General features: G+C 34.2%; 1 protein-coding gene and 1 long non-coding RNA gene across 5 annotated transcripts; one reads left to right on the forward strand and one right to left on the reverse strand.

Annotated features, from left to right (window-relative positions):
• The first annotated feature begins 1,342 nt into the window (after positions 1–1,342).
• Positions 1,343–3,771, forward strand: LOC110006927 (uncharacterized). The gene is made up of 2 exons (XR_002280314.2): positions 1,343–1,456; positions 3,553–3,771. It is a non-coding gene; the product is annotated as an uncharacterized LOC110006927 (long non-coding RNA).
• A 7,163-nt stretch (positions 3,772–10,934) lies between these two features.
• Positions 10,935–20,643, reverse strand: LOC18430476 (SGNH hydrolase-type esterase superfamily protein). Of its 4 annotated transcripts, none has more exons than XR_016050840.1 (6): positions 20,431–20,643; positions 20,184–20,261; positions 12,760–12,900; positions 12,412–12,488; positions 11,995–12,295; positions 10,935–11,370 (listed from the first exon to the last, which is right to left on the reverse strand). XR_016050840.1 is itself a non-coding variant. In XM_006840629.4 (6 exons), the coding sequence occupies exons 1-6, from the start codon at positions 20,530–20,532 to the stop codon at positions 11,205–11,207; spliced, it is 723 nt and encodes a 240-aa protein (XP_006840692.1). In that variant the 5' UTR covers positions 20,533–20,643; the 3' UTR covers positions 10,935–11,204. The 4 variants fall into 4 exon arrangements, 2 of the variants coding, with proteins under 2 accessions (XP_006840692.1, XP_088716397.1); XR_016050841.1 differs by having other exon boundaries at positions 11,991–12,295; XM_006840629.4 differs by having other exon boundaries at positions 11,995–12,153.
• Positions 20,644–23,565: the final 2,922 nt, after the last annotated feature.

Raw genomic sequence — 23,565 nt, forward strand, 5'->3', positions numbered from 1 at the left:
TTATTTATTTATTCATATTCATGATCTCCATGATAGGGATTACATGTCATTAAAAATTAAGTCAAAAATCTATCTCAAAAATAGAGTTATTAAAAGACCTGCATTTCTACATATGCGACCTTGGCCACATAGAAACCGGGACCTTATAAAATTTTCATTAACTTAAAATATTTGAATTGGACTGGGTTGTGAACTTCCATTTTTTTTTTTTTTTTCGGGTGAGTCAATGGGGATTGGCCCCTACTTTGTAATATAAATTAGATTTTAAGTTACCAAACACAGATTCCACAATCCAAATATTGGATAGTCTATTTAAGTTTCAAACAATAATTTTTCAGGTAAATAATAGTTTTTATTTTTTGAGGTTGATTTACATCATAAAATCCCGGCTCCTAAAAGTTCTCCTCATCAAGGCATTACTATGGTGAGTGTACAAGGATATGTTCCTCCAATAGCATGTAATCCTTGTTTCCATGGAAAAGGAAAAAAAAGAAAAGAATTTTCTTTTCGGGATTGTATAGTATGAGATCATTTATCTCTATTACAAGGATGTCACAATTGTTACTAGCCATGAAATGCCGAATTGAATGGCTTGGGGTGAGTCACAATGTTCGATAATTTTTTTTTGAATTTTGAGTCTAGTCAATAAAACACTAACTGCCACTCGATTGGAAATCTGGCGGACAAGAATGATTGTGACCTCTTTGTATTAAAAGTAAAAGACATAGTTTCTATGGGTCAATGTAGAAATAAGTCACCTATTAAAAATCTATTTTTTAGATGGATTCTTTGTAAGGACCTAGACTATCTCGACCGATTGAGTTGAGTACACGGCGAGATGAATAGAGGGTGGGCCGCATGGCGATTGAAGGAGAGAAGAGTCACGTGGCGATGGTGTTCGCGGTGAAGGGAGGCGCGTGGCGAAGGGAGGAGCGTAGTAGGAGTGGTCGCGGGGCGGTAGGTGCTGGGTGAGGTCGCGCGGCGGTAGGCGTTAGGTGAGGTCGCACGGCGATAGGCGCAGTGGAGGCGCACGGCGAAGAGGGAGCGCGCAAGGCAAAGCAAAGGACACACGGCGCGGCAAAAGGAAGAAGCGCGCAGTATGATGAAGGGCGCACGACACCCACAAGTGGTAACGCCGCGCCAAGAATGGGCTATCGCCTGCTGGTCACTGCCACCCGAGTTCCTTGCATGCATGAGTTGTAAGTGCCACTTGGAGAGTGCATGCTGACTTGAAGCCACGTGTCCAGATGTTTAAGCCTTTTAGCACCACTTGGACAAGCCACCCTGCTTTCAAGAATACTTAAGCCTATTCCCTCTCTCACGCCACTCATTTTCGCCTTCATCTCTCTCTCTCTCTCTATAAGGCAAGTTGGGGGAAAGTTGGGTGGGCAGCCATTGTTGCAGTGGGGGTGGAGCTGTGCAAGAAGAGTTGTGAGAAGACACCATTACTGAGTAGGTAAGTGGATCCTTCGCCATTGCCCTATAGTCATACGGATGCATGGAAATTTATGTATGTGAAATAAGAAATGGAAGTATATTGGGATTTGGTGTTTTATATTATGATGAATGTGAATGTTATGAGTGAATGCATGAATCATAGTTGTGTAAGAAATATATGTTTATGAGGTTATATTGTGAGGAAACCGTGATTATCATGTTCTTCAGCATGAGATTGAAGTTATGGAGCCTGTTCTTGAGGCATGCTTAGTACCACTGTGAATTTCCAGGAACTTACCATTTTTTATAAAAGGATTTTGAATGGCCAAACGAGGTCCGATTTGCCTTAAATCACAGCCATTGGAAAGCTATGTGAGTTTAGTAAAATATTTATGTTACATAAGGGAGATAATTTCGAATTGTGTGAGTAGGTCACTGTTTGACTATTTTCCTGGATTTTACACTAACCCCTCTGTAATCACTGGTTTTACCAACCAAATGAAGTCCAATTCCTGCCAAACTATAGCCATTTGAAAGATCCCTGGAAGGGCTAAAAGTTTCATGTACAAAATATTTTCGAATTTCCCATAGATTGAAAGATAGGCATCATTTTGTGAAAATATGTAGTTCGATAAAAACTAGAACTATCCCCTAATTTTGGCATGGCCTTTTGAACAATCAAACGGAGTCCAAATCCTTTCAAATTGACCTTGTTAGAAATATATGTGTATTGACATGAACTTTGGTTTTTGGAAATGTCTCAAGTTCCTCACGGTTTGAAAGTTATAGTATTGTGAAGTAGGGTATGTCATTGTTTCATGCACACAGCAGAGTACAACGACTAGGCCCGCATTCTCGTGAACGTTTGGGGACCAAATAAGATTCGATTGTATTTAAATCATCTTCCTTTGAAAGATTGGTGCGTCTAGCACAAAATTGGTTCTAGAACCGTCTTCAAACTCTAATTGGTCCAAGAGTTACGACCCAAACTGTGAGCACATGCCATGGTCTATGACTGCAGAAATTGTGATGTATGCTTAAGTGTGATATTACCATTATTATCGTGATATTGCCACTGTTAATGCGATATTACCACTGATTATGCTATATATGAATGGGTACCTAATAATGGTATCATACTGTTTATGTGATATGTGAATGGGTACCTACTGTGTGAATGATGGTATCATACTGTTTATATGATATATGAATGGATACCTACTGTGTGAATGATGGTACCATATTGTTTATGTGATATATAAATGGGTACCTACTATGTGGATGATGGTACCATATTATTTATGTGATATATGAATCGGGACCTATTGTGTAAATGATGGTACAATACTGTTTATGTGATATATGAATGGGTACCTACTGTGTGAATGATGTTACCATATTGTTTATATGATATATGAATGGGTACCTACGGTGTGAATGATTGTGCCGGCGGCTGCCTGTTGGGAAGGGTACCTACTATGTGAATAATGGTGTCGGCAGTTGTGATCTTCCCCTGCTCCCCATGATAGGACAAGAGTCAAGATGTGAATGTGAATATCCCCCAGATCTATATTGGCACTACGCATGGGACCACCCAATGATAGTGTAATGCCCTCTCACCAAAAATGACACAAAAGGAGGGTCGCGTCTTGCAAGACCACTGCCTATCGAAAACCCCAAAGCGCGTTGGGGATGTGTGTGTGTGTGAGGGCATTAGGAAGTGGGTCATCCACTTATCCTTGTCCACCCTCCTGAGTGAGGGTAGAAGTCTCTAGTTCAGGATTGGCTTAGCCTGACCGATGTGGCTTCTACTTTAAGAGTAGATAGATCTATTTATCTGTCCTATTTAAGCTTTCTGCATGAACTTTTAATTGTACCTGTGATTTGTTATCCTTACTGCTTTGCTTTAAGTAAGGTGATTGTGAGTTATGCATTGTATATTGAACTGCTGTTGAGAAACATGTTGAGGAACTTCATTTGATACCCTATGTATATACGTATATATGTGCATGGCATTTTATTGTCACCGTTATGCTAGTTGGAATGCACTGGTTTAAATATGCTTATTGGGCTATTTAGCTCATTCCATTCTATCTTCATAACTGTGGAGTGAAGAGTCTGGCATCCATACTAAGGTGGGCAGCCGTCTTGAGGACTTGAAGCTCGAAGTTCAGAAGTTCGAAAGCCGTCATATGAAGACTTTCATAGTATGTTTTGGTGGTCTCAGATTCATGATAAACATTTTATTTTGTGTATATTGGGGCAGTAGTGCCTTGGGAAAATTGTAATAACTTTTAATAATGAATGAATGAGATGCCTGTTCTTTTGGATTGATATTGTCTGCTTGGATGGATTTACTTTAGTTTTCTTTAGTGGTTTGCTCTTGATTCCGTATTTTTATGCGTTGAATCACTCCCACGTGAGTGACATTCGCGACTTCTGTGATCGCGATCCAGCGCTCTGTCGCCCTCCGGCAGTGCAGGGTCGTGACATTCTTTGACCTAATTTTTAAGGACATGTAATCTCTTAAATGGAGATAATGAATATGAAAACACAAATAAATTTTAAAAATTAAAAATAATAATTATTTTAAGAAAATATTTGGACCGTTAGTTCCAATTGTTTTTAAAAGGACCACCTATTTGCATCCATCTTTAAGATGGATGATTTATTCTATTAAGAAAACATTTGGACTGTTAGTTCCAATTATTTTTAGATGGACCACCTATTTGCATCCATCTTTAAGATGGATGCTTTATACCTCGGGGACCACAAATATAGAAATGCGGTCCACACCGCATGAAACAATTTTCCAAAAGTAAATGGTCTCTTTATATATAGGGAAAAGTTTATATAGAGCATAGGCTCTGAACAATCAAATTAGAGCCTACCTCAAATTTTTCACTAGAGGAGGTTGTTTTGATACCCAAATATCATCAAATTGATCATCTTGACATCAAGATGCATGGACATGAGAAAAGATTAGATTTCAAGTGTTTGAAATAATGCATCTTGTAGTGTATTTTTTGACCGTCAATTTTCAAGATTTTCAAGTTTTTATAGATATGCTCGATCTACACTATTCTTGAAGCTTTAAATTTTATAACTAAAGATGAAAGTATAAATTAAGGTTATCACAAAACTTTCTAGTATTGAAACCATATTTCTCAACATTATTTGAAAGTGGCTCTAATTTGATTATTTATAGCCTCGGCTCTATACAAACTGCACCCTTATATATATATATATATATATATATATATATATATATAGGAAAAGTGTTTGGTGAATCGGCGGCACAAATTATTCTTGTGCAGTCTCTCTATAAAATATATCTCAAAGATTTATTTTTTATCCAACATTTTAGAGTTTAATAATCTCAACCATGACAATGATATAAATTTGGAAATTTTTTTCAAAAGAATATAAATGTTATTTTTTAAATTCATTTCTTCACAGTCCATTTTAACTTCTAGAGGATGTAACATTTTTTTACGTTGACCACACGGTAATAGGTTAGTCGACTGACTCACCAAAACCACGTCCATTTATATATCATTTGCAACAGTTTTTCAAAGTAATGATTGAGTTGCCCGAGATAGTATCGACTCACTTTGGTCCTCTATTGCAACAGGGCCGCATAAGAAAGAGGGAGCACGAAAGGTCTGCTTGTGATTTCCCAAGCTTATCAAAGAGGGAGCACGAGAGGTCTACCTTCGATTAGACTAATCCGATTGGTAGGGCAGGTCTTAAATAATTGTACTCGTTTGATTTAAAGTCTGCCATAAACTCTTTCTCATCTCACTTCACTTAGGCCGAGAAGCATCTTTGGCTCAGAACTCCCTCGTACATGAAAGGTACACACTTTAAAACTGATTATTATACAATACCCTTGGTTGAAATCGTCAATTATGGACTTATGTATAAAGTTAGATTACCATATATATATATATATGCACACACACACGTTTTAAATTTTATGTAATTTGGATTTGTAAAAAAAAAGTAAATTTTAAATATAAAGTGATGGTGTGACCGTCAGATCGGTTCAGATTCAATCTGAGTCGTTGGGCTCATATGTAGATATGAGCTAGTGGGCTAACCTCAATATTTTCCATATATATATAGGAAAAATATTATATTGTATCAGTAAGGTGCACCTAAAAAGCCCACAAGATAAGGTCATTCTTATGCTAGAAAACCCTTAAATCAGTCAACTCGACCTTGAGATTCAAAAACATGAAAAATAGGGGATATAATTCATCTTCTAACACATTATCTAGACTGTTCATTTTCAAGTATTTATAGACCTGCTTGATCGTCACCATTTCTGGAACTTTAAATTTCATAATTGAGTGAAACAATAGATTTTCATATAATTGCAAGGCTTTGCGGCACCAAAACTGCATTTTCATCATAGTTTATCGTATTTTTTAAATATTTTTATTAGGTGTGCTTTGATGAAAAGCATATATGTTTTAAAATTTCACGTGATTTGGATTTATAAAAATATTAAAATTAAAACATGTTGTCAGATCGGCCTAGACTAAAACTGGGTCGTTGGACTCATATGTAGTTCTGGGCAGATATTACGGTCACGACCTCATTTCGTGTTTGAATTTTTTTTATTTTTTCTACAAATTCAAATCACTTGAATTTTTAGGCGTGGGTTCTTCTTATCAAGTAGCACCTACTAAAAATAGAATTTTTTTTTTTTACAAAAAAATGACCAAAATACCCTCGAAACTTTTCAAGGGTATTTTGGTCAATTTGTTTAATGTAAAATATGTTTTTGATATTTTTTGAAGATTATATATATATATATATATATATATATATATATATATATATATATATATATATATATATATATATATATATATATATATATATATATATATATATATATATATATATATATATATTGAAAAAGCTGAGAGCCCACTAGCTTATATGAACATATGAGCCCAACAGCTTAGATTGAATCTGGCCACGACCTCATTTCGTATTTGAATTTTCATTTTTTTTTTACAAATCCAAATCATTTGAAATTTTAGGCGTGTGTTCTTCTCATCAAGGCGCATCTGATAAAAATATAAAAAAAATTATTCATGTAAAAAAGACTATAATAAATTTTTAGGGATATTTTTGTCAATTTATTTCTTGTAAATTATTTTTTTGATATTTTTCGAAGATTCAACTATTTTTGATGAACACACTTTTAAAATTTCAAGTGATTTAGATTTGTAGAAAAAAGAATTAAAATTCAAATACTACAGGACATCCTGGCTGTTGGGCTCATATGTTCATATGAGCTAGTGGGTTGATCTCAGCTTTTTCCTATATATATATATATATATATATATATATATATATATATATATATATATATATATATATATATATATATATATATATAAGGTTGACACCTTAAATGTAGAAGTAAGGTACATTGCTAAAACCGTTTGAAAAAGGTTTTGATGTTGAAAAAACATCGAATTGATCATCTTGTCATCGAGATGTATAGATATAGAGAAAAAAAGAGATTCAATTCATAAAAATAATATATCTTGCGACACATTATTTGGAACATCAATTTTCAAGGTTTTGATGCTTTATGACTCTGCTTGATTGAATCATATTTGAAGTTTAAATTTTTATAACTATAGATAAAAATAGATTCTCATACCATACTAAGAAATTTCAACACCAAAATTACATGTTATGACAAAGTTTGGAGGAGCACCTTAATTTGATTATTTAAGATTGTAACCTTATGTAAACCACACACACATATATAAACACTCATGTGTAGTTCTACATTATTTTACTCATGTCTCATTACTATCCAAAGTCCAATCAAAAGGTTGCGATTATCTGATAGTGTTTACATTTTAATAATTGATTTCATGTTTGTGCGTGTGTGTATTTGCTTAATGGATTTTGGATAGTGATGGACCATGAATAAGTATTGCAAAGTTCTATACAGGCAAGCCATATACAATCTGCACCATCCATGTAATATACATCATCCAACTTAGCTAGACGGTGCAGATTGCACATATCTACAATCTCCACTATCCAATTAAGTTGGACGGTTTGAGATGCAGGGACCAAATACATAAATTTGGTTTGGAAGTTTAACCTTTGGATCCATAACTCTTCTATTTATTGATGAAATTGAAAGTACACTTCTTCTTTTTTTTGGTGTCAAAAGTACACATTTTTTTTTTTTTTCGAAATGGTAGGTTAGAACCTCAAGTTCCGAACCGATCGTTTCACTAAAAATAATCCATGTGAGTGCCAAGTTGGGTACTTCATACTCCAAACCCAACACACATGATATGTTTTTAGTGAACCTTGGGTCCAAAAGTCCAAGTCGCTAACCCTGGTTTCACTAAAAAAAAATGGGACTAAAACTTGAAAGGTTGGACGAAAGAAAATAAAAATATAATTTAGTTTGAAACTTGAAGTTTTAACAACGATACTATGGAAAACACCGAAAACGTGAGACTTCAACATAAACTCTAAAATAGGAGGGGTTTCTTTTAAATACAAAAAATAGAGTCTAGGTACCAAACACTGCCACTTGGCAACTATAGTGAATAGTAAGATATATGGAATCCCAACAGTAAGATCTTTACTATTTAAATTTTTACTCTTTTTTATATATATAAATTAGATAGGGATGAAATTTTTGGGTGTATATACTATTGCCCACCATATAAAAATATAAAAAAAATACTATTAAGAAATTAATATGACCAAATTTGACCAAATTACCCCTATCATTTTTCAGGGATATTTTGATCATTTCATATTTTACAAAATATTTGTTTTATACTTTTTCCTTGTATGCCCTATTTTTTAGTACACATTCCCAATATTTTACCATGTTTCGATTTCTAAAAAAAAAAAATTAAAATTTAGATAGTGTTATGTATTTTGATGATGAAATCTAAATGCTAAAATTCCACCTATATTACTATTCATTTTAGCTGTCAAGTGTTTGTCAACTTTTTCCTAAAAAAATGTGTAGTATTTTTCAAAAATTTGTAAACCTAATTACTTGGTGATTAGTTCTATAGCCACATTTTAGTAAGCACGATGATCCTGCCATCTTACATGCGCTCTCTCTCTCTCTCTCTCTCTCTCTCTCTCTCTCCATGCATGCACTCTCACTTACCTTCTCCCACTCCCACCAATTTGAGAGAAAAGAGAGAGTTATATGGGATGGGTGAGGACAAATAAATGTAAACAAAAAAAAAGAACTAGCTCCATAGTTCCGAAATTATGTTAAGTGCTTGGTAACTATCTCAGTGATGTCTTACTATTCTATTTTTTTTTTTAACTAAATCATTAATAAATGTTATATATATATATATATATATATATATATATATATATATATATATAGAGAGAGAGAGAGAGAGAGGAAGATACTACAAAATGCCTATAACCGAAAATGAACAGTTATTTTACCTATTATTATCATTGTCCAAAGTTCATCGTACGGTCACGATTGTCCCGTAGTGTTTTATTTTTAATTTTTTTTCTACAAATTAGACTGACCTGAAATTTGGAGTGTGTGTTCATCAAAAATAGATTAATCTACGAAAAATATAAAAAAATTATTTTGTAAGAAAAAATTTGACCAAAATGCCCCAAAAAAATCTCGAAGGTATTTTGATCAATTTTTATTTCGTAAATTATTTTTTTAATATTTTTATTAAGTGCGTATCACTAAGATCTACACGTGCTCCAAATTTCAGATCATTCTGATTTATAGAAAAAAAATAAAAAATAAAACACCATTGGACAATCGTGACCGTACGATAAACTTTGGACGGTGATAAAAATAAGCGAAATCACTGTTCATTTTTGCCTATAAGCGTTGGAAATATATATATATATATATATATATATATATATATATATATATATATATATATATATATATATATATATATATATATATATATATATATATATATATATATAGGGAGTTGATTGTGTATGCCCTCTAGCTGATCGCTATAGTAAACGCCAATGGTCCAGATTGAATCTAGACCGATCTGACGGTCACAACCTCTTTTTGTATTAATATTTTTTCTATAAATCCAAATTACTTGAAATTTTAGGTGTATATTCTTCTCATCAATGTGCACCTAATAAAAATATAAAAACAATAATCCGTAATTTTTTTAACCAAAATACCCTCGAAACTTTACAAGGGTATTTTGGTCAATTTTTTTCATGTAAAATATATTTTTTATATATTTTTAAGATTCACCTATTTTTTATGTATGCACGCTCCAAATTTCAGATCAATCCTATTTGTAGAAAAGAAAATTAAAATTCAAACACTACTGGACATTTAGGATCGTCAGATCAGCTCAAATTCAATCTAAGCCGTTGGCGTTTACTGTAGTAGTACGCCTTTGGGCTGACAAGATCTTTTCTCATATATATATGGCTCACAAGTAAAAATGAGTCCAACGGCCCAGATTGAATCGGGGCCGATCTGACGATCACGAATGCCTAATAGTGTTTGAATTTTAATTTTTTTTCGACAAATCCAAATCACTTGAAATTTAGGCATGTGTTCATAAAAAATAGATGAATCTTAAAAAAAAATCAAATTTTTTTTTACTTTTAATGATCTAATGCAACGGTTATATTATAGTATAATGCAACGGTTGTATTATAGTATAATGCAACCGCACTTTTATGAAAACCATGTTTGCAGTATTTGTATGACCCAAATGTTGAACACACAGTCTCTTCATTTCAATAATCAATCCCAATAAAAAAAATTCAATTTGAACCCTAGATATGGTTAAAATGAATCCCCTCAAACAAAGAATCTTAACAATTCATTTGATGAATTTGAAGATCTTAGCCTTTACAATTTTTATTATTTACATGTTCTATAACTTCTACTATTTTTTTTTTTACTGTTTTTTACTTTTTGTAAAAAATTTATATTTTATTTTTCAATATCGAGCCTATTTTGGGGTCGTAGATGACTGACTCATCCAAGTTATTTGCTTCAAGCAGCAGTGAGTCCCGAGACCGAGCTGAGTTTTTGAACACGAATGTCAACTGATTCAGCCCTCAAGTTCTCAATAAACTCCTTTTCACCCATATCTTTGTGCCAATTGGTACTTGCAAAGAGAAACTTTGGGCCATAAAAATACATCTAAAAAGTATTTTAGAAAACACCTTCATGCCATTAGGTGTGGGAAATTTTTAAAACAATTGCCTGCTAATTGGGGTAAAGAAATGTTCTGGGACCAATTGATGTTAAAAAACTCCCGCACCTAATCACATGAAGGAGTTTTTTCACATGAAAATACTTTTATGGAAGTATTTTCAGGAGTACCAACATGCCCTTACGCATCTCCGTAATCCATTGCCTCCTTACAATACAGTCTTCTAGGAAGAACTAAACTTGACAGAGAGAGAGAGAGAGAGAGATGCACTAGGTTGCACTATTTCTAAAATAAATAAAGCTTAAAGCCTGTAGAACCATAATAAACAAAGGGATAAGGGCAGCATTCAAATGAACCGCTCCCATAATCAAATTTTAGCTCAAAAACAAAAAATAAAAAATAAAATAGAATAATTTGTTTTTGGCCTTTTACCTCCAAATTGGAATTGGTCATGAATATGAAGAAGCACACAGCCTCAATCTAGATGAAAACCAATAAACAAAAGCTCCACAAAAGAAAAATAATACTAAAATGGACATGGGAACCTTACGTTCACCGCTGCTTCTTAAAAGCCTCCTCAGGCTTCTCAAAATCAATTTGAGAATGATGTGGGAAATCATAGGGCATTCCAGGTGCATGCAGACCGCCTGATGCTAACACCTTTACAACCTCTCCGTGAACAACTGCATTGCCTTCTTCAGTAAGGTGCAACCCATCACTAAGTCACAAAAATACAAATTTTCAAACACATTATAACTTCACTTTGGCTAATCAAATCAAGAAGCAAGAAATTTCTATGCACACACACAAATGCAAATGTCTATTGTTCTATATGTACATATGTACCTAACGGAAAGTTCATATGCACACATATATGCACATTCCTACATTGCTACAAATATGTGTGCATATGTAGTCATGCCATATGCATGTTATGGGGACCCCATATAGGCAGTCGAAAACATACACACAGTTTTGAAGTAGCACAACACCCAGGTCTAGGACTTAAACTACTCCTGCTATCTAGTACAACTCACACTAGGGGTGGTTGTTTCAGTAAATTGGCAAAGTAAATGTGAAGTTAATCCTTCAGGTTGGAATATAGCAATGAGCACAAACATTTGTTCTGCTGAGATCAACCTGAATGAAGCATAAAATGTGCATATCACTAATTAAAGAATCTCCCATGAAGAAGTATTTTCCCATTTGGCCTTGACAAATTACTAAGGAGACAATGCAGAAATGATTCGCATAAGAAGGCAACGGTATTTTAAGTCCAAAATTGAGGTGCCGCCTTGCACTCTTCACAAGGTCGAAAAAAGTTATGAGATTCTATACCAACCACAAATACTTTTGCCAGTCTGGTGTTTCTTGCATCTTGGACCATAGATTGATGGAAGGCACATTTAGCTCAGCAGCAACTTCCATGCACGTCTTAGCATACATGCCTGCCATCTCATTAGTCCTCTCAGGTGGCTTGGCATTCTCTCCATATAACGATCTGCCATATAAATGACAACCAGATGCTTGAGGTGAAGAAGCAGAAACCACGGAGATGGAAAGGCTCATTCTATAGACTCAATCTCATATTATTCACACTCCTTCTATACACAAGTGATAACTTCACTGGAATCAAGATAGAACTATCGAAAACCAAGAACAACAGGAGAACTAAAGATCATTTAGTGAAATGCGGTTCCCAATCAAGAAAGTGAGAGAGGTGGTTATAAATTAATTGTCAAACAGGGAAGCCATATACCGTGCATATTCGATTCGCCCAACCTCATCAACTGGGGGAGGAGTTATCAGCACCACTAAGACTGCGGGAATGGATTCCTAAGCAATATAAGATACAGGGATACGAAGCCAATAAGCAGTCCTGAATCTAATGAAAATCACATAATTGGCACATAAAAATTCGAACCTATTGCAAAAGTTTCTTGATATATCTACATTTATAATGACATAATGCCATGCATCTCTAGAATTTAAGCCACCATATACTCGTATCTGAGATGGTAAGTCATAAAACAAAATTTGGAGAGAGAATCGGCTTGAATATAGAGTAGTATCTTCCAAGGATTTTCAATATAGAGTAATATAAAACCTTTATGTGGTAAACTATCTTCAAAAGATTTTCCTTGTACTGTGCAATAGGCACATGTTGTTGTTCATTGTTCCTTCCTAGAAGGGCAGCATCATTTGCTCCAAAGAAAACCGTCACAGCTACAGGTGGCTTGGTGCAGTTCTGCAAAATGAGAAGATAAGGAATATGAAGTTATGGAGAAAAGAACGACTAAAAGACAAGATTGAAGGTGCTAAATTCATAACAGCATTGATTTTGAAAAGTTGGTAAGAGCACAGCATCAGGTATTCGAGTCAATGTCCTGTGTGTCCACCAACAACAGTTGACAGCAAGAATATCCTCATGGTAAAATGGAAAAGAGCCACAGAATCAGTATAAAATGTCCCTGAAGAAGGTTTTATTCAAATACTGTTCCTACCAAAAAGTCAATACAGCTAAAATCTTCCACTTTAAATAGCTAAATTACCTCTAGGTAGGAACCTTGCTAGTAATGAACTCATTTGACAATAAACCATCAAGTCAAAACAGGAAAAATAGAGAGGAAAAAGGATTAGGACCCAGTAGAGATGGCTACACAGAGCCAAAAGAAGCCCCAAGTAAAGTCCAACTTGACTCCTCATTGTTTCCTCTTTTGTTCGACTTATTTGGCTTTTCTCTTGCTTTAGGCTTCTCAAATAACCAACTATCTCCATGGGAAAAGTGAGACACATTTTCACCATTTACTTCTTCATTGTGACTTTTTAGTTTTTAATTTTGGAAAAATACCCAAACTAAGTTGACAGTTGGTTTTAAACTAACAGAAGGGAAATCCCTTGAAAGTGGGATTGATTATTGGTAAGTCAATTAAGTCTGGAAAATAAGAAAATACAATGCATGTCCATGCTACACTCAAATTTATCACGTGATTTGTATCATAGAATTTTTGCCTCTTTTCCGTGAAGAAGCATTTTGCTGTTATCTTCTTAATTGAGATCGATAATAATATCTACGTTATGGCTTAACAACATTTAAAAACTCAAAATTTGTTTCCTGACTCAGTCAGGGTCAAAACTAAGTCCACTTGCCTATGATTTTGAAATTAAAATAGCAATATATATATATTATAGGTTATGTTAGGGTGCTCACACTATAGAGCATTTTATAATTGTACACAACAAATTTTGGACACTTATTTTGTGACATCATCCACATGGGGTGTGACATCACCCATATGGAGTATTAAATGCCACTAGTGTGCCCCATGCGGGTGATGTCACACCCCATGTGGATGATGTCACATCCTTCCTAATGACCAAAAATAGCCTTACTAAAAAATACTCCATGTACAAAATAAAGGTATATAAATGTCCAAAATTTATTGAATACAATTATAAAATGCTCTATAAAGTGAGCACCCTAAAATAACCCATATATATATATATATATATATATATATATATATATATGGAAAAAGATCTTGTCAGCCCATGGGCTGATAGCTACAGTGTCAGCCAATGGCCCAGATTGAATCTGGGCTGATCTGACGGTCACAACCTCATTTCGTGTTTGAATTTTCATTTTTTTCTACTAATCCAAATCACTTGAAATTTGGAACGTCTATTCTTCAAGAATAGAAGAATCTAATAAAAATATAAAACAAATAATTCATAAAATATAAATTGATCAAAATGCCCCCGAAACATTTCGGAGGTATTTTGGTCAATTTATATTTTGAGAATTTGTGTTCAATATTTTTATTAGGTACCCCTTGATGAGAAAAATGAACGCCTAAAATTTCAAGTGATTTGGATTTGTAGAAAAAAAATTTAAATTCCAATACAAAATGAGATTGTAACCATCAAATCACGCCAGATTGAGTTTGGGACATTGGCTGACACTGTAGCAGTCAGGCCCATGGGCTGATAGAATCCACTCCCTATATATATATATATATATATATGTATATATATGGGACAGGTTTATATAGAGCCGAGGCTCTAACCCATCAAATTTGAGCCTACCTAAAAAATTACACTAGAAGAGGTTGTTTTGATGCCCATGTATCCTCAAATTGATCATCTCGACATCAAGATGAATGGACATGAGAAAAAATGGATTTCAAGTTTTGGAAATAGGGTATTTTGTAATGCATTTTTAGACCGTCAATTTTCAAGTTTTTCAAGTTTTCATAGATCTATCGATCTACATTATTTTTTATGCTTTAAACTTTATAAATAAAGATGAACATATATTTTAAGGCTCTCACAAATATTTTCAGTATTGAAACCACATTTCTCGTCACCATTTGAAAGTAGGCTCTGATTTGATTGTTTAGAGCCTAGGCTCTATACAAACCGCACCCTATATATATATATATATATATATATAATAAGACCATTTACCTTTGGTACAAGGTGGTCACAATTAATCTTGACCATTGGATGTGAAATTCGATGGCTGCATTTATTTCATTGACCAAGCTCAAAGTTCAAAAGAATTTTTCTCGAACTTTGTAACATACCCAAGCTATCAGATTTCATATCGGATGGTTGTAAGTAATTGTGACCTCTCAGTACCAAAGATAAATGGTCTCATTGTATACAATCCTATATATATATTACAAGCATTTTCTATTTTGAACAAATTTAGTTTATGTCACAGCAGGATTCAAACTTTGATACCAAGTCCATAAGGTGAGACACATACCACCACAAGATCTTTTTCCAGTATATTTAATTTAAATGCTGAAAAACTATGCAAAAACCAAGCTTTTCCTAATAAAAAGTCAGGAACCCAGCAAGCAGAGTTCACCCAGATGAGTCGCAAAAACTCAAAACAAATACTTGAACATTGGTGCCTAATGACTAAACCATTTACGAAGAGTAGATTATAACCATGTTGATGTTATCATAAGCTTCATTGTTACTGCCACCATATCAAGATAAAGATGATAGAGAGTACTAAGTTGGTTATAAACAATTCATATTTTGTTATTAAAGTCGAAACTTGCTCAAGAGCAAGGAAACTCACTAAATTTTTTATAACCCAAAGTTTGCAGTAGTTGAAAGAAATTCCTCGATAAAACTTAGATGCAAAAATTTTAGCAATGTAACTGCTAGAAAAGGTTTCTTAAGTCACGATCCATACATCAAGCAATCATCAAGTAATGACATCTGAAATCTACCTTGGTTGATGGAGAAGTAAAAATTTTATCAGGATATTTGGAAGGTTATAAAATATTGATGGTTTTCTCTCAAAGAAGTTTGGCTGTAGAAGTTAACTCGTCAGTTGAAGCATGATAGGTGATAGTGTCTTTGCTAAAAAAATACCTTTTGAGTAATATGCAGTTATCCACTAATAAATGTGATGTATTCCTAAAAAGGAACTAACCAGACTATTATAGTGATTGGCATTGCGAAACAAATTCGACTAAGCCATATTTATCTCTCCAGGAATTGCAGATTTCCACACATTTTTTTTCTGATGTCAGTGGTGCTGATAAACTGTAGATTTGTAGGATGCATCTGTTTGTTAACATCATTCACTACTTAGATAAGTATACTCATGTAAATCAGAAACAAGCTTTTTGTCTTTTTAGAATTTGAGTTTTCATAAAAAGTATATGTATCCAAGAATATGATATTTCTTATCAATTCACATGCCCCCCTACCTCAAGAAAAATGGTTCCAAAAAAGGGAAGATATCAATGATCATCTATCTCCAAAAGTTTTCGCAGCAAGCAGTTACATGGCTTCATCAGTAATAATATCATCGTGTCATAAAGTAATATGCCAAAGTTCCCAAATCCAGCACTACAACATATGAAGCGACAGTAGCTAGAACTGATAAATGCATCTGGATGACACCCTTAAATGCATCTGGGTGACACCCTTGTTGACAAAATTTGGATCGTCAGTATCCAGTATAACATCAGAAACACTAATCCGCTAAGTCTCTGACCACAATATTACTTTGCTAAGAAAACCAAACATATGGAAGATCATTATCCTTTCATATGAAACTTAAGAAATCAACATTCAGCTTCAAGTGATGTGACTGACTCGCGAAGCTTCTTGAAAAAATTCATTGACATCATCTCATTGGCAGGCCTAGAGTTTGTCTTCTCTTTTGAGGGATTAAAATCATGCAGTAGAGCTGTTCTTGCAAGTAGCAAAGGCATGCCTAAATGCAAAGTTCCAATGGAACATCTGTATGAATCACAAGGGTGACACACCCACGTTTTCCAAGAGGGAGTGTATTGTAAAGTGTACTGGTATATGGCCCGTGGGGAGCATAGGAAAAGACCATACCCATTTTCTATCAATAAAAGAGTTTACTCAAACAAAAAAAAAATATCAGAAAAAAAAGAAAGAGGGACATATATATAGTTAGATGACTTGTCAATCTCCCATGTCCTTAGCATTATGGGATAACTAAAAATAACCAACTCAAAATGGTAAGAGAAAATAGAGGATAAACATATAGTCCTGAAATATCCCTAAAATAAGGGAAATAAAATGGTGAGCGAGAAGAAGAGCACAAACAGAGAGTTTTTAATTAATATCTTAAAGCAGACCAAAAGCTTTATACAACAGAAGCACATAAATAGACATACTATGGGAGTTGGCAAATCAAGTTAAGAAGAGTAATTTCAAAATTGATCCAACAATGAAAGGCAGCCATTTGTAAAAAATAAATAAACAGATAATGAATGAAAATTTCAAACATGAAACAAGAAAGTTTGACAAAATGGAAGCATGAATTAAGATTTTCATCTTATTTACAATTTTTAGTTCCATAAATAAATCAGAGTGCATTAATGTGCCTATGATTGTTTCTATTATATTAGTTATCTTAACTAACCTTTCTGCAAGTTCAAGTTTCTCATGGGCAAGCCTCATCATATAAATATTTAATTTGAGAATAGTAAATAAGACAACAATCAGTTTTAAATCAACAGGGGCAATAAACCTTTAAGCAGAATCAATAACTACAACCTTGGATTGCCAATAAACCTTTAAGCAGAATCAATAACTACAACCTTGGGTTGCCAACCAGTTTATTATTACATTATGAAGTGCAGAGATTGCATATATAAAATCATAGTGCGCTGACAAAGTAATCTTGAAGTCAGCTCAACTCGAGGCTCATATACGACAAATGCATCATCTAGAGTGTCTTTTAACTTAAATGCGTCTTTTGGTTAATTTTCTCTGAACGTCATTTTGTGGCACCTTGACCACTAGGCCTGGGGCCATTACTATGTCTTTGTTTGATATGACAGTGCCCTCTGAGTATGTTAAGAGGTCTAGAAGGTGGTCATTCAACTAAGACCATTCTAGATCCCCACCACCATTTAAGCAAAAGCATGCGAAATTTTTGAGAAATAAAAAATGTTGCATCTCTTTTGAGCTTCACACAGAAGTTGAGATCTGTCAAATAGGCCAATTTTTAAAAGGGCTCATTTGGGCATGAGTACTAAATCATCTCCTTGCAAGACTTGAGTCAACTCAACCCTACCTGTCATGAGTAGTTCAGCATTGGATTGGGCCGGCCTGAGAGGGCAAGTAGGCCATCTGCTATGGGCTGCGGCCAGGTATTGTCTTAAGGTACATTAGGCCAGGCTGGGCAAAACAAGTGAGGCCCTACAGGCCCATACAATGAGTAAAAAAGCTGGGTCAGGCCTGTCGCATTTATTTGAAGCTTTATTTTTAATTGACGTCTATTATTCAGCCACTAAAATATTTAGTAATCGTCATGTTTTGCATTGCTATGAAAACGTGGGTGGGTCTCTTAAAATGAGAAAACAGGCTGGGTCAGGCTTGATCTGGCCAGGCCTGTCCCATTTATTCAACCTTTCCTTTTAATTGAGATCTATTATTTGGCCACTCAAATATTTAGTAATCTCTATGCTTTGGGTGGCAGAATGAAAATGTGGGTGGCTCCCTAAACTGAGTGGCTTTTTTTTTTTGTTTGAAAAGGCAAATTAACTGTGGGTTCTATCCTGGGTTAGTTGATACAAAGTTTGATGCCCTCACCATCAAACTTGTGACCATGTTTGGGATGAAATTTGCACATTTATTTAACAGAGTATGAACACACATCGTAAAATTTTCCAATGGAGCTAGGCCTCGGCTCACGTTTTGGGCCTCATAGGGCCCAGGTCAATTCATTTGATCAGTGTGTTGGGCCTTGTCCAGCTAGACATGGCCCTTTTGTACCCCTAATCACAAGTTATGACCAAAACTTGTGCTATTAATCCATGATCAACATGCTAGTTAATGGATACAGAGGAAAAAAACTATGGTCATAGAAATTCTGTACACATTAATATATTACAATTTCAATGAACTGCAAGAATGAACTGAGAGGTTCAGTGATAGGATTCCTAACCAAAATCATGAAACATAGAAGTGAACATTTCCCACCTGCCTTGGCACAACTGAACTGTTCACAGCTCATAAAATTGTAGATAGTAGCACCAATTCCATGGACAAACTATCCAGGTCTCCCAAGCAAATGTGCAGGTATTATAAACTCAATTTTGATGAAATTGACTAAGGAAACCAAGACCATAAATTTTGATGAAAACGACTAAGGAAACCAAAACCATATGAGGCGCTTAAGTCACTAAGAGATAGCAACGGAATGATTTCAAGAGCCGAGACCTTATGGGGTTCGCAGGGATTGGTAAAGAAAATTGAGCAATATGTGATTCTATCAAATGAGGCTTAAAGTTTTTTACTCATTATCTTAAAAGATGATCTGATTGAACATTATTCTTTCACATTATCAGATGGACATTAAGAGAAGTGGATTCTTCATGGAGATTAGTAAATATCATTGAATATATATATATATATATATATATATATATATATATATATATATATATATAGTTTTTTTGAGAAACATCATTGAATAGATATTTGGGTTCTTAGAAAAGCTAAGGTGCCTCTCTCAGGAAGGGATTCCAAGGGAAAATCTCTCTTCATTTCAATTTTATTGCTCTTTTTCTTCATTTCTTTTCCTATGGATTTTGCTTTTTGTTTCATACAAGCTTCCTTTGTTCTATCAGGAATCAAAGAGAAAACATTCTCAGCTATGCTTATTCAATTCACAATTATTTGCTAAAGAAATTCAACCATGTAGCAACAAACCTCTGGAATTCGACCCAAAATAGAAAACATTGAAGAAAGAAAAGATCAATACAATTCAAATCTAGTATCATTCCATGCTTGATTGATAAACACAAGAACAAACAGATCATCCATCCTAGAAACAATTTTTCCAAGTTCCAACCATGAATGAATTAGTTCCACTCGCAATCCACCAAAAGGAAAGTTTTTTTCAGCTATATGGACATAAATAATGTCTGAATCAAACAATCGACCCCAAATCCATTTCTAGCAAAACACAGACATGAGAGAGAGAGAAGGAGGGAGAGTTGGAGTTGGTATACTTACAGTGGGGAATGTCTCATCGAGAAGAAACAGAGCCAATTTGGTGTTATATCCACCATATCCACGTACAATCACATCAGCCTGCACATTAAAGCAAAGAAACAGATGATACCGGCATTTTGATTAATGAAGATCAAGACAACAAGTTTTTAGAGAGAGAGAGACCATGAACCAGAGACAATATGATACCGCCATTTTGATTAGTAACAATCAAGACAACAAGTAAGTTTTTACACACACAGAGACGAACCTTGCGGGAGAAAGTGTTGGTAAGAGCGGCGCCCCAACCTCCTGGTTCGAAAGATCGCTGGGTTATAGAATCCCCAAACAACACAATCTTGGGCCTCGCCATCTTTTCGCCTTCTCTACGTTCGCGTGCGTGTTTTGCAGAGAGCAGTAGGAAAGATCAAATCTGGCGTGTTTTGCAGAGGGCAGTGTCCGAAAGATCAAATCGAAAAGCGTCAACCGGACATGGCCCCGGAAGCAATTCAATTGGCCTAACCGGTAAACCCGTGGGTTCAACCGTTCTAACTCGGCTAGTACAGACTGTAGAAAAAAAAAGAGGGTGTGGTTTCCATAAGGTTGCAACCTTAAACAATCCAGTTAAGACGGACCTCCAAATTTTATCTTGCAAGTTTCGTGCAACTTTTTTTGAAGATTATCTGAAAATTTATTTTTATATTTAATTATAAAATTTTAAACTCTAAAATAGTTAAAATCAAGTAAATCTATAAACTTTTGAAAATCTTGAAAATTGACAGTCTAAATAATGTATTGGAAGATATACTATTTTTAGAATTTGATTTTTTTTTTTTTTCATATTCATATCTCTCGATGTCGAGATGATCAATTGAAGAGTTTTTCAACATTAAAACAACATTCTTTGACGGATTTTTGAGGTGCATATGTAATTCTACATTTTAAAGTTGCAACCTTATATAAACTTTTTCAGAAAAAAAAAGTGTTAAAATAATTTTAAAAACATATATATATATATATATATATATATATATATATATATATTGGGCAATATTTCACGATTCAAAAGATTGACTCGAATGATCTCATATTCTGAGCGAAACTTCATTATGAACTACATCACCTTCTTGTCATCATTTATCGTTTTTAAATTTGTAATGCAACAAACACTGGTGATAGTCGTTATACTTACAGATTCATATTCTCTCCACAAGTTCAAAAAACTAACATAATATTTGTGGATGTTTTTCTTCCCTTGTCCATACGTAAACATATCATATTCGATTCGGAATCACCGGGTAAGATTTGAATGCTAGTAAATATTTTCTAGATACATTTATTTCGTAGTGCGGAAGCCTTTCATTGGTCTTGCAATGTCCATATCCACAGAGCCGATGATCCATGAAACAATTTTTGCATTGTAGATTTTAAATTGTTGGGTTTCTTTAGTATTGGATGGATCAGGTTAGGGTTCAATTTCCTCAATAAACCCCCACAAATCTTTTCCTTCAACAAAAAACTGAAAATGAAACCACCAATCAAGATAGTTTTTCCCATCAAGTTTTATAGCCAAGATATCTCATTTTTCCAAAGCCATGTTAAAAATTATATGAGCACTCTCAGACGTGATCAAGAACTTGGATATGAGATCAAAACCCAAATGCGAGTTTTGAAGTAAAGACAAAATTAAGAGGGATCAAAGGAAGTTAGAGAGAATTAATTAACTAAAGGAAGCAACAAAGAAAAAAACAAGATTTGAAGAACCAAAAAAGAAAAAGCAACAGAATACCATATCTGTCAATGAAAGAGAGAGAACCAAAAAATATAAATTTTCAAAGGGATATGATCAAAAAAACCAAAAAGCATGGAATTTGCAAACCAATTGAATAATTGAGGGCTCTAGATCTACTCGGGGAGAAGAATTTTTATTTCTTCAAAGAATAAAACCAGCCACGTCCGTTAAGGTAGGCAGATCTTTCAATAGCAGAGGCATTCCAATGGTTGAGGTGGATGTCTATCTTTCTGGCGGATGCCGTTATTCCAAGTGGTGCAAATAAAAAATATTGGTGCAACAACTTTATGTAGAGACGGAACAACTTGACAGAACAATAAATGATACAAGGTTTTCAATGGAAGTACCTTGGACAAAACTTGGTCTAGAGAGAAACGGGATAAATTGGACAATTTTATTTTGATGGATTTGCTTTGTAAATTTTCTCAGCAAAATTTGTGACATGAACCAAACTTATTTTGACGGATTTGCTTTGCAAATATGCAACACGATTTTGACGGACTTTCTTTGTAAATTTGTAACAAGATTATGTAGTGCAAAATTGTGACGGGGCTCAGAGAAAAGCAAACTCGATGGGATTTTCAAAGCAAAGGACGAAAAATTTGCATAGTAAGGACGGAAGCAACTCACCCGGATCATTGATCGGCTATTCAGGAAACATGTGAATTCAAAGTTGGAAACGGAAACAAAAGCTTTGCAATGGAAGCAACCCACTCGAATCGTTAATCGACTGTTCATGAACTAACCGATAGTAGGGCTCAGACCAGAGGATTTTAGAGATACAGATCAATCCTTACGTAGAAGATTCAATTGAGCAGTAGGTCTCTGATACCTATGGTTCTGATACTATGTAAAACACACAAAGAAGCTGAGGAAAAATTTATCTCTCTTGACCATTATTAACACGTATTTATAATACAACCAAAGACAACAAGATAAACTACAATGAGTAACTTCTATGAGATATACACTTTCCATATATAATAAATAAATACAAGATCTGATCTTCAATCTCTACATAAAGGAGAAATAAAAACACAATTAGGGGGCTAATGGTTCTAGAGTTTTAAATTTGAGGGGATACAAGTGATTTTGGTGATCCTAATGGGCTAATGTAAGGACGGAAATTTCGGGGAGGGGGTAGAGATCATTTTTCAAAAATAATATTAACATGAAATTTGGACTTTATCTTGAAATTTATAAGTAGAATTGATAAAAGTATTAAAATATTTTGAATAAAAAATATTGATCAAAATAAATTTAGGAGTATTTTTGTTATTTGTATTTGAAGTATTTTTTTATGACTTTTATTTAGTTATATTCATAAAAATAAACTAGATCCTAAAATTCAGATCAATATATTATTTAAAACAAAAAATAATATATTTTTTGGGAAGCCCGGTCCAGTTGAGATGATGACCTATTTGTCTGGGCCTGACCTCCGATTCTATTTCTAGAACCAATTGTTTGGAAATTTTCTGAAGTCATATGCTTGGTAGAATTGACCGGTCAACCGGTCAAATCCTATCAAACCTAGAGATAGATCTTAGAAGTCCAAATCCGAATTGAACTAGAGTCAATTGAAGCTGTATAAAAAACCCATAACTTAAATCC

This window comes from Amborella trichopoda, chromosome 3 (assembly GCF_054954075.1).
Source record: "Amborella trichopoda isolate Santa Cruz 75 chromosome 3, AtrichopodaSantaCruz75HAP2 v2.0, whole genome shotgun sequence".
Taxonomy (NCBI): Eukaryota; Viridiplantae; Streptophyta; class Magnoliopsida; order Amborellales; family Amborellaceae; genus Amborella; species Amborella trichopoda.

Coding starts and splice junctions, on each gene's coding strand:
- LOC18430476 (XM_006840629.4), bottom strand. CDS start 20,532: ATGGCGAGGCCCAAGATTGTGTTGTTTGGGGATTCTATAACCCAGCGA. Junction 20,262..20,430: donor CCAACACTTTCTCCCGCAAG/GTTCGTCTCTGT, acceptor TTTAATGTGCAG/GCTGATGTGATTGTACGTGG. Junction 12,489..12,759: donor AGATAGTTTACCACATAAAG/GTTTTATATTAC, acceptor TATATTGCTTAG/GAATCCATTCCCGCAGTCTT.